Below are 11,428 nucleotides of genomic sequence, written 5' to 3' on the forward strand. Positions count from 1 at the left end.
TGCGACAATAATTCTGGACATGAGTGTACCTGAGAAATTTATTATTTCACTTTGATGGTAGACTTTGAGGGGAGGAGGGTAAATATATGAAAACAAATAAAACTTCTCTTGAACCACCCAACCAATCTGGATCAAATTTTCAACATACATGACATTCGGGCCTGGGATAATTTTTATCATGCCATGCCCCACAACATGGGGAGGGGAGAGGGATATATAAAAATCACCGAAAATGACCAATTTCAAAGATCGCTTTAGTAGTAGTAAAACGGAACATATTACTATTTTTAATTAATTTAACCGAGCGAAATCGGGGTGCGTCTTAGATTCGAGGACGTCTTAAATTAGAGTAATTATCGAGAAATTCTTAAAGATATTAACGTGTTATTAAAACTACTTTGCTAGCCATAAATATTTTTAATTTTGTATCATATTCAATCATTCAGACAATAGTGTCGTACGCTTGCGCAGGACGTGCGGGTTTGCTAGTTAATATTATTAATATATATTTAATATTATTTATTATTTCTAAATTTAATTTCACTCTATAACCAGCAAATTGTAATTTATTATGGTAATTGAATACAATTACGAACTTACGAAACGTTAAGATGAAATGAATTTGATAAAGCGAATCACAATACCAAAAGAAGCAGAAGGAAAACCTGGAACATGAAAAGCGGAAACAGGGTGCTGCTGCCTTCACCTCACACTTTTGTTTATTATTATTATTATTATTATTATTATTATTATTATTATTATTATTATTATTATTATTATTATTATTATTAATTTATTTTTAAATGTTAGTTTTATATTCTAAAGTCCAAAAAGTAATGTTAGCACTTCACTTAAATGTAGTAGGATCAGGTTTGTTTTGAGCGATGGTCAAGTGGCGGGCCACATCTGGCCAAGAAATAAAAATGAAAGGGTTTCCTTTTGAGTCCATACGTAATAGGAAGATGGCCATTCCAATATACCTAAATCGAGACTTTACTTTTAACTAAAGAAATATTTTCTTTAACCTTTTGATTAGCAGCCCATTCTGCAAAACAAAGCAGATGTACTAGGCAGATTGTTAGAAAAATACAAATTTCATGTAGTTCCTTTCAAATGGTTCACTGTTCAGCTCATGATTGGCATAGACACATAAAACAAGACTGGAAGTGATTAAATAGTTAGAAAATGTACGATTTACGCAAATTAAACACTCAGCGTAGGGAGGGGGCGTTAATGGAGAGTGGCTTTCAAGTATAGTTTTCTTCTGGTCCGCAGTATTGTATACAATGGCAATCACTAGAGATTCTTTTTAATTTTGAACTTCTAACTTCATGCTTCTTTTTTTTTTTAACCTTGTAAATTCTTGGCTTATGATTAACGAAATATGATTAACATTATTCTGTTCCAAAGTCTTCTATTAATCATACTTACTGTACCTGAGAATCATTATATGCTTACAAAATTGAATGGGTAAATTATTTTAAAGCTCACAATTGCACACTATGAATAAGTTTTCACATATCCCTGTTTGAGGCAACTATTTCTTTCTTTCTTTCTTTTTTTTTTCTTTTAACGCAATATATTTGTGCATGAACGAATTTTCAAAACAATCGAATTATCAAAATTTGTTGTGTACAACTCTGGGCCTATTTTTAAGATTTGTTTCTTTAGTGTCAGTAGTTCTTACATGCAAATTTTGTAAATGTTACAAGGACTAAAATGAATTAAAGTATGAATTAATCTCATTACATTTGCTATTTTTTAAAGCAATGATTATATATATATATATATATATATATATATATATATATATATATATATATATATATATATATATATATATATATATATATATATATTACAATACTAATTTTGATTTCAATCTTTTATTATTGCTACATCATTAAGACTTTGAATAGCACCATTTACTTTACTTTCTTCAAAATTGAATAAAAACTTTCTTAGGGAAAAATTCAGATTTTGAAAATAAGTTACTTTAATTTCACTATAGGACACAATAACAAATCACTAAATAATAAGATTAACAGATTGGGAAAGCCAAATGGGAATTATAAATGTATTTTGAAGCTTCATCAATATACTATCGATATTTTAAAAGGGGAAAGTTTCGTTTTACAATGTCAAAATGTTAATTTCCAACCAGTGGCGTGCGCAAGAGGCGAGGTCTAGGATTTAATCCCTACCTCTTGAACAATATATTACGAAAAATAAGTATTTATTAAGATCTATCTATGGAAATCTTGGAACGATATCAAGTTAGGAGCTTGTACCTCCCTTCTCTTGATAAAATTACGTGTAGACTAATTTTTCCAACTATGGGATATAATACTGAAACTGAAAGATGTTCTTAAATATGAAAAGTGGATGTTTTATCATTTTCAGTTTCAATAGCAGGATAAGGAGTGAAGATGGGCTTATTTTTGGAACATTGAATCCATATCAAAATAAAATTTCTTATCTCTTAGTTTATGCTCTGCTACTTGTCGATCGGATGGACGGGCGAAGCCATTGTATAAGACTCCGTACTTACTAATAGCATAGTTTGAAAACCAAAAACTCTTCACAGATATCATGTGTATATCAGAAATGAATATTGTTTTAAATATATAAATATTGCTATAATTTAAATTGAAGTTTGGTAAACGAAGAGATCAGAACTTAAGCTATGTTGATGACGACAACGGACATGAATCTTGTGTTATTTAGTTTTTGAGTACCTCTGGACTTTACGTGAGATTTTATATTATTTTTTGCTGAGGCTGATCATTTAAAAGCTCATAGACGTGACGTACAGCCACGTGCAATAAGGACTTTTTCGAGTTTAGGTTTTGTGCCAGCTTTTTGTAGAGTTTTAATTATATAAATGAAGTTGTCATTAGTGCATAATACTAATTTAGACAGGATTCTATAACAGTGTGTTTACTTATGATTCAATTTTTTAAATAAAATTATTTACAACTAAATTTAGTTTTGTCTTTTTTATAAAGTTTTGTAAACTTAAATTACTAAAATGAAAATTAGATTTGACTTGAAAGAAAATCGAAGATTAAGACTACCACACTATCATACGAAAAATAGTGAATATCAACTTGAATGTAATATTAGAAAACTTTTACAATGTAATTTCAATATCTGTATGTAGTACCAAAGTAAAATATTTTTGCAGTCATCTATGGATTTAAATTTTCCTTTAAGAGAAAAATAAAGCTAAGCATTAGATCAAATGAATTGTTGTAGGTGTAGAATTGTTTTAAAATAACATAACCTACAAAATATTTAACAAATAAATTTTTAAGCTAATAATAAATATTTTATATAACTGTAAAGTTACTGTGTATACAACTAGTTACCAAAATTATTATTAAAAGTTCATTAATCTTCATGAAAATATTTTATATATTTCAGAATGCTGTAACTCATAATAATCCAAGCATAAAGAATTCAGTAACTGTGGAATGGGTTGCACCTCCAAAACTCTCCGAAAAGGCAATTTTATAGTAAGTATGACTTTTAAAAAAATCAGGTAAATCAAAATCTGGAACTGTTTTGAAGCAATGTATTGCTAAAATTTATTTTTAAGGTAAAAAAAAAAAAAAAAATCTGTAGTATGAAATTGGTGTAGTTGAAATTATTCATTTTAGTTTTTGTACCAAACTTCGCGGTGATACCTTTTTTCGTTAATATTTTGTAATATAATATTTATAAAAATACTCGAGCTAGTGTTAGTGTCAGAACATGTATTTGTACAAATAAATTGCTGATACACGAATGAAATAAGTGTATTTTAAACTTATATAACGCCATGATGAAAGATTATCTTATATGCAACTGATAAGCTGCGTTCTTTTCGTGCCAGAGTGAAAAATATACGCTTACTCAGATATTCCAATCTTAATTGTTTTAGATACTGTATGCAAGTTGCAAGCCTTGATATAATTGTAATATCAGGCGACAATTTATTTAGTCCGGCCATAAAACCTATTTATTTTTGTAATAAAACGAAAATTGGTTTTGTAGGCCAGTATTAAATTTATTAATTTGCTTTACTTTAGTTATTGAAGTTCTTACCTAATAGCCTATAAATGCACAATTGAAAAAGGCAAAGAAGAGGATGGATGGAATAAATAAATAAATAAATAAATATAAAATTTATTTATTTATTTATTTATTAGAAGTTAGGGAAAAAAAACAATCTCCTTAGATTGGATTAATACAGAGGGATCCTAGCGTGAATTGCAGTTTATGAAATCTTTTAAGTTTTACGTCCCATATTTATGCCGTGTAGGCTAAAGGAGACAGTGATGATGAGAAATGAATGAAATGGTGGAAATGAATAAAAAAAACTACACATATGCTGTTTGTCCACCACAAAGTCCACTTGGCGCGAGCTGAGATCGAACCAGGGAATTGCAGTTTATGCTATGCAGAAGCTGGACCATAGGACTCCTTAAGTCTTTATTATTTTTAAATAAAGAACTATAAAACAGAAGGAATATGAATTTGAAGCATTCCTCTCTTACACAACAGAGAGAAGTTTTATTGTAATTGCTTTCTAATCTTGTCACTGTTCCAAGATAAAATTTCGTTAAAATGTCTTAACACACATTACTTTGTTAAATTGTATTATGTGGAAGATGTCTAGTATTTGTTGTTGCAATAGGTTACAAATTTAACGCAAAACACAATTCTACTAATCTTTTAAAAGTTTTTCACAAAGTAACATCTGAATTTAATTTCTTGTTACGGGTTTAAGACTCATTGTTTTATTTCCAATTTTTAGTGTGACAATCGCCGAGACTGCCACAAAATATTGGGTGAAAGTTCCAACTGAAGAGATCAATGTGACGGTAAGTTATGATTTCTTACATATGAACACTTTGTTCTAGATCTTGTTATATCAAACATTACGTAGCAAAATGTAAAATGAATTAAAATCTTCACTAGCAAAATGTGATTAAGATTGAATGGATAGCAAATATCGAAAAGCCATTTCACATCTAACTTCATAACTTTTCAATATGTTAAACCAGGAATCTCCAAACTACGGCCTGCCAGTTTATTTTGATTCAATTGTAAAATTTACGAAGCAAATCATATAAAATAATAATCAATGGTTTTATATGACCAATTAAGAAATACAATAAGTGCCATACATAATGAAATTACATTAAATGTTCAATTAAAGATATATTATTTATCGTAGAAACTCACAATAAGTGATATTCATAGGTAATTCAATAATGAAATTAAATATTTTAATTATGATTAATGAAATTTATGTAGCTGTAACTTCCCACTGATAATTGTTTGCAGTTGTGGATCAAGTTTACTAGTGGAAATTATCAACAGACTTCAAATGCAAATCAGTTAAATTGGATCCGTATTTTTTTTTTCCCTCACAGATAAGTTGTTCCGATAGCGCAAAGAATACCACGAGTAAATTTATGCAACTGATCAAACTATGTGAATTCCAACAATTAGTTGAAATATTTTTCTTTATCATTACACTGCAAATCAATCATTTCCATTTTAAGTTCTGGGGCAAGGGCTTCTATGTCGGCGTCAAAGATTTTTAAAATTCTTGACGTTTGCAATTGCATTAAAATCTTAATAATAATAATAATAATAATAATAATAATAATAATAATAATAATAATAATAATAATAATAATAATTTTAAAGCAGCCAAACCTTAAATTCAAAATTTACCGGAAAAGGAGCCTCAGTTTGCTGACAGAATATTGACATGTATTATTATTATTATTATTATTATTATTATTATTATTATTATTATTATTATTATTATTATTATTATTATTATCATCATTCAATTGAGATTGAAACAAAACATTTGTTTATGGAAAGAACTAAATATGAGTGCATAAATCACGCAGAAATTGTATTTTTTCCTTGTAACTTTAAATTAAGGTAATTCATATGTTTAGTTAAACCTGTATAAGATACAAACTTCCATAACCAGTCATTGTTATGTAGCTCAGCAAGAGAAAGATTCTTTTCATTAAAGAAAATTTCGGTTAATGTTCGGAGTTCAAAAAAGAGGACCACTCTAAACGTGGTTTTCTTCATACAACTGAGTTAATATATTTTCAGCAATATCTACTCTTCGAGCCAGTGTTTGCTAACAAACTGATTTTTTTAAAAATAAATTACCTTTTCCTTGATCTATTTCTTCTGCTGCTACAATCATGTAATCTTTGATTAATTCGCCGTCAGTAAATGGTTTCCCATATTTCGCTACTGAATGAGTCACACGGAAACTTGCACAAATTGCTGTTTTTGTTCAGCATTTACTTTCTTAAATAAAAATTGCTGAGATTTCAATCCACTTTTCAAAGATTCATACTTTTATAACCGTAGGATTCCTGTAAATTTGGTATAATTCTGAGAATTTTAGTGTCATAATGACATTTTATATTGTATTCTTTTAGGACTGATAGTTTCTTGGCAAATTACACCGATTGCCTTATTATTTGGCTCAATCACGAAATATCGATGCCCCCTCCCCTTGTTCTTTAAACGTTCTGCACTCACTCACTATCTTCCCTTTCTTTTCCAGATTTATTTATACAAATCCACACAAAAGCAAAGTAACTTCAAATCAAAATAATGCTAGTTAATACAATCACAAGCAGGGGTTCCGAATAAATAGAATACACTGGTTTTATCTATTCACAATTAAACACACTATATTCTCACTAAGACACTCAACACACTAGTCACACTGAAGTTCGCTTTTCAGATCGCGCTTGCCTCTCCGAATTCAAAATTTGGAACTGTTTAACTCGTGGTATAAAAACAGTAGACAACTAAGAGTCTTTGGTGCATAGAGCATATTCGAAAACACCCGAAAGTACTTGAATCATCCAAACAAGTGATCACGCAGCAGAAATTTTACAGAACAGGTTTTGTACTATTCGTTACAAGATGGCGCTGTACACTTTGACTAACCAAGCACAATTGAAGTTTTGAGCAATTCTGCGCTTCCCACAAGTTGGCGCTAGTGTGTTAGTATTACGAGCTAGCTAGGTCTTGGCGGCCCTTGAGACTCAGTGGAGAAATCACTGTGGTCCTTAGGCTAACGAAAGGCAATATTAAAATTTTGGGAAAAAATAAAGAAAAACATATTCATCTAGAATAAGAGTAGATACTTTCTGCTCATGCGCAGTAAAAATATACTAGCAATGTAGTAGCCATTCAAATAAATTATTTATATACATGGTGGTACTGTATATAGTAGAGATGCAAGGGCTCGGAAAAAAACCGGGTTTTTTGGAAAAAAAACTCGGTTTTTTCTGCTTTGCTTTTTTGCTTGGGAAATTTTGGGCTTTTTTCAAAATACTGCTTTAAATTGATAAAACAGACTTTGTATCGCTTCTCTATAACACAAAAAATCATTTAATTAGTGGTTGATGCTGATAATAATATAAAACATCGAAAATAAACTATGAATTTCGAAAAAATATTTCAAACAATTTTTCTTCAACATATTTACATTATGAATTCCACAGGATTAACCAATGTATATAATAAGAATTTTTTAACCTCCTATATACAAAAGTAAGCAGAGTTGGCAAGAACCGTGGTTGTTTTTGAAAATGCCAAAAACCCGTTTTTTGGGGGATGTTTAAACCAGGCTTTTTTGGTTTAAACCAGGCTTTTTTGACTTAGATTTTTTGCTTTATGTATTTATATTACATATTCACAGAAATAAGTTTGTTTCGCCTTGATGTTATTATGCAACAGCGGGGTTATGCCGGAAGAACTCCCATAAGCTTAAAGAAGTGCGGTCAGTAAATTTCTTAAGTTGAGAATCTCCCGCCCTAGCCATTGGGAAAATCCCGTCATTACTTGAAATGTAAGACAATAACGGGAAAATCCTGTTATTGCTTTGCATGTAAAATTTAAAGGTCAACGTACCATAATCAGTACGCTAAAACTGAGGTATTAAATTACAAATTTAGTACCGGTACGTAGATATCATTGAAAGTCCAATCCAAGCTAATGTTGGAAGCTACGTAGGCAATCGATAAATTTTACCAATTTCTATCAATATATTTAAGCAATATTGGCTTCTTTATAAAACAACACGCATTTAGGCATGCAGAAATATACAATTTGGTCTGTTTCGTATATTTAGGCTTAACATCCTTACGAAATACCGAGGTTATCAAGGAGAAGACTTTCACTTAAACTGACATCCGAACCGCTACTTGGGTTACGCATGAAAGAAGGTTTGTGGTTCGACCGAGAATTGAACATGGGACACCTTGATTAAAAAGTGAGAGGGAAATAAAACTATTGCAGGTGGTTTGATATCTGGAAACGTTACCATGAAGTTCACACGATTCGCATTTTTCATTCTTTTTATTTTTGTGGTTTAAACCAGTTATTAAAAAAAAAAGTTGGTGTAAACCAGCCAACCCTAAAAGTAAACACTTCTTTTAAAATAATACACAAATAACTAGCAAAATAGTATGTAGTATTTTTAGTTCAAAATATTCCATACCCTCTTTTTGAAACAAAATAAAATTAAAATAAAACATAAGAGAAATACTTAGATTTATATGATACACTTAAAGGCTGCACATCTAGAGCTTTTGGTTCTGTATATTCTTGAAATTCTACAGTTAAGTTTTATAGAACCACCATCACAGTTTACCCAATCCTCAAGTTTTCAGAATTTTTAACAAGAGGGATTCAACATATCATTACGGAACTCCCCCTCCCCCCCCCCAAAAAAAAAAAAACTACGGAATATATTTAAGTTAAGCTAAATACAACTCCACAACAAACATGACTGAGTGATTAGCTTTTGCGCTTCTATCGGGAAGTCCGGGATTCAACCAGCATTCGACCATTCTGACAAAGCTTTTCTTCATTCCATCTGTGAATGTAGAAATAGTGTGTGTACTGTGAGTTGGGCGACTTCCTTTTTTATTGTTTTTAAATCGTTATTATTACTAATTACCAGCAGTGACGGTTTTGCGAAGGTTAGGGGGGCTGTCTTTCGGACTGAAGCCCGTTCCCCAAAGTTACGGAATGTCTGCAACAAACGAAATATCTATTATTTATGCCTTTACTCAAACTTTAAGCTCCCGTCAAATAAAAATTACGAATGTTTAAAAAAACTAAACATTAGTAAGAAACCCTTCCCAAAATACTTTTCTAAATCCGCCACTGATTCTCAGTATAAAATGATTTTTAAAGTTGTATCCGGAAGATTATTGCTAAACATATAAACGAAACGAAATATTATGCCTGTACTCATAAACTTCAAGCACTTCCCAAATAAAATTAGGACTTTTTAGGAAACGAAACAATCAGAATAAACCCTCCTAAAGTACTTTTCTAAATCCGCTACTGATTATTTGTATAAATTGGTATTCAAGGTTGTGTCCGGAAAATTATTGCTAAATCACTTCACAGCTACAGTATAACAGAAATATGGAAGTACGGCTTGACGGATATATTGAAAAACGTACGCTTTGACGGATAAATAGAAAAACGGGCAAGTTTAACTTTTGCGCTAGAAGCTAGAGTACTAAAAGCTCTTAGAAATGAAACACGGATGACAAACTAGAGAAGAAAAGAGATGTCGATAACTCAAAAGTTAAAATAAAGTTAAATAGCCTCTAAAATTACCCTCAAATACTACATTCTTCATGTTAGCTTTAATTCGTAAAACACGTGCTCCATCCATCTTGATGGTGAATTTCAGAGCGAAATATCACATTCAGGTCATGGAATTCTTATCTAACTATAAAATATACTATAAGAAAGCTATTTAGATAGAAAAATCATGAAGTTGAAAAAAGCCAAAATTTCCAAAATTCTCGTTTTTTTTCCCAAAAAAGCCGGCTTTTTATGTGAAAAAAACCATCGATTCAAAAAAGCCGGCTTTTTTGCATCTCTAGTATATAGAAGCGGAAACCACAATGCGAAGTCAGTTTGAAGAGAAATAAAATTTAATGAGCATATTCACCGATTCCTGCCGATATAACAATTTTTTTCAAGAATTTTCATTAATTTCGTATGACATGTGTCCATTCCAAATTAATAGAGCATCGTAAAAACAAATTATTAGATGACAATCATCTAAAAAATAGTATAATTTGTGATTTTTTAAAATCATCTTTCCAGACTCATCAGTGGCGTATTTACGATTTTGTCTCGGGAGGGGCTTTGCAAACTTTATTCCTGGAAATCTAAAAATTCTGCAAGATATTTAATTTACTTTGAAATAATAAAAAAATTCGGGGGAAGGGGCTTAAGCCCAGAAGCCCCTCCTTTAAATACGCCACTGCTCTTCATAATAAAAAAAAAATCCAAAAATTGTTTGCATAAAATTTTCTTAAAGTAGATTTTCCGTTTCTTATTTATGTACTTAGTTTGTATAAACTTACTATAAAATTTATTTTCCTGTGGCCAGTGGTTTCTATTTGTCATCTGTATGAGTAAATGTATCGCTATTTCTTTTTTTTTAACTGATTATCTTTTTTTGTTTCAGAATTGAAAGAAGAATTCGAAGAACGAAGCTAATCGCGAATATGTACGCACTTGCATTTTATAATTGCACTTTTTTTTTTTTTTAAATGTAAGATAGTTTAAGCTTGCATGTCGTTTGTCTGTGTTATTTTTATTTGCTGTATTCAAATATGTAATAAAAGACTTTGTTTTTATAGAAATTCTTGTTTATTGTAACACCTAGCTGGTTTAACTTATATTCGTGTATGTATGTATGTATAAGTACATTCGCACATACATTTTAAAAATCATATTAAAACTAAAGATTTTTGACAAGGCTTAACAAAGAAGTTACGAACTATACTCAGAAAAGATATTGGCCAGCAGCCAGTTTCAAATGGAAATATATGTTTAAGTGTACACTGGATACATTTATTCTTATTATATATCCCGGTGGATATACTTTTATTCCTATTATAGTTGCCAGTGGCCTGTTCTTAAATATTCTTTCCTCGCACTACCATTACCGCTTCGTTTAGCGAACAGGTTTAGCTATTTTTAGGACAAAGCTAAAGTTGAGAGACTAGAATCTATAGCATTTAGTTATACTAAAAACGGAGGTTTTGAGTCCGGTTAACAGGGAGGTAAAGAACTAGTTGTACCCTAATGTAGATGTGGTCACTTCAGAGCACTGTTTATAACAATAATAAAGTTTGTGTCTGATTTCAGTATAGTATTAAACAAAAAGATGAGCACGAAATACTGATATTTTCGGATACTCAGTATTTCGTTCGTGTTAAAGCGGTGAGCTTCGTGAAATTACAGTTGGATATGTGTTTTCAAGAATCGTAAAAAGTCATGCTAATTGCAGGAACAAAGGTATGTGTAAGAATTTGGCAAAATGTACTACTGACAACTTAAG

General features: G+C 30.5%; 1 protein-coding gene across 1 annotated transcript in view; it reads left to right on the top strand.

Annotated features, from left to right (window-relative positions):
• LOC145684993 (putative defense protein Hdd11-like) overlaps positions 1-10,727 on the top strand; it is a 32,173-nt gene extending 21,446 nt beyond the window's left edge. The window contains exons 4-6 of the mRNA XM_081757338.1: positions 3,427-3,518; positions 4,802-4,868; positions 10,550-10,727. Coding sequence (XP_081613464.1) covers positions 3,427-3,518; positions 4,802-4,868; positions 10,550-10,555 — 165 coding nt within the window. The 3' untranslated portion in view covers positions 10,556-10,727. The remainder of the gene's footprint in view (positions 1-3,426; positions 3,519-4,801; positions 4,869-10,549) is intronic.
• Positions 10,728-11,428: the final 701 nt, after the last annotated feature.

This window comes from Thermobia domestica, chromosome 1 (genome assembly GCF_964235325.1).
Source record: "Thermobia domestica chromosome 1, izTheDome1.hap1.1, whole genome shotgun sequence".
NCBI classification, from domain to species: domain Eukaryota; kingdom Metazoa; phylum Arthropoda; class Insecta; order Zygentoma; family Lepismatidae; genus Thermobia; species Thermobia domestica.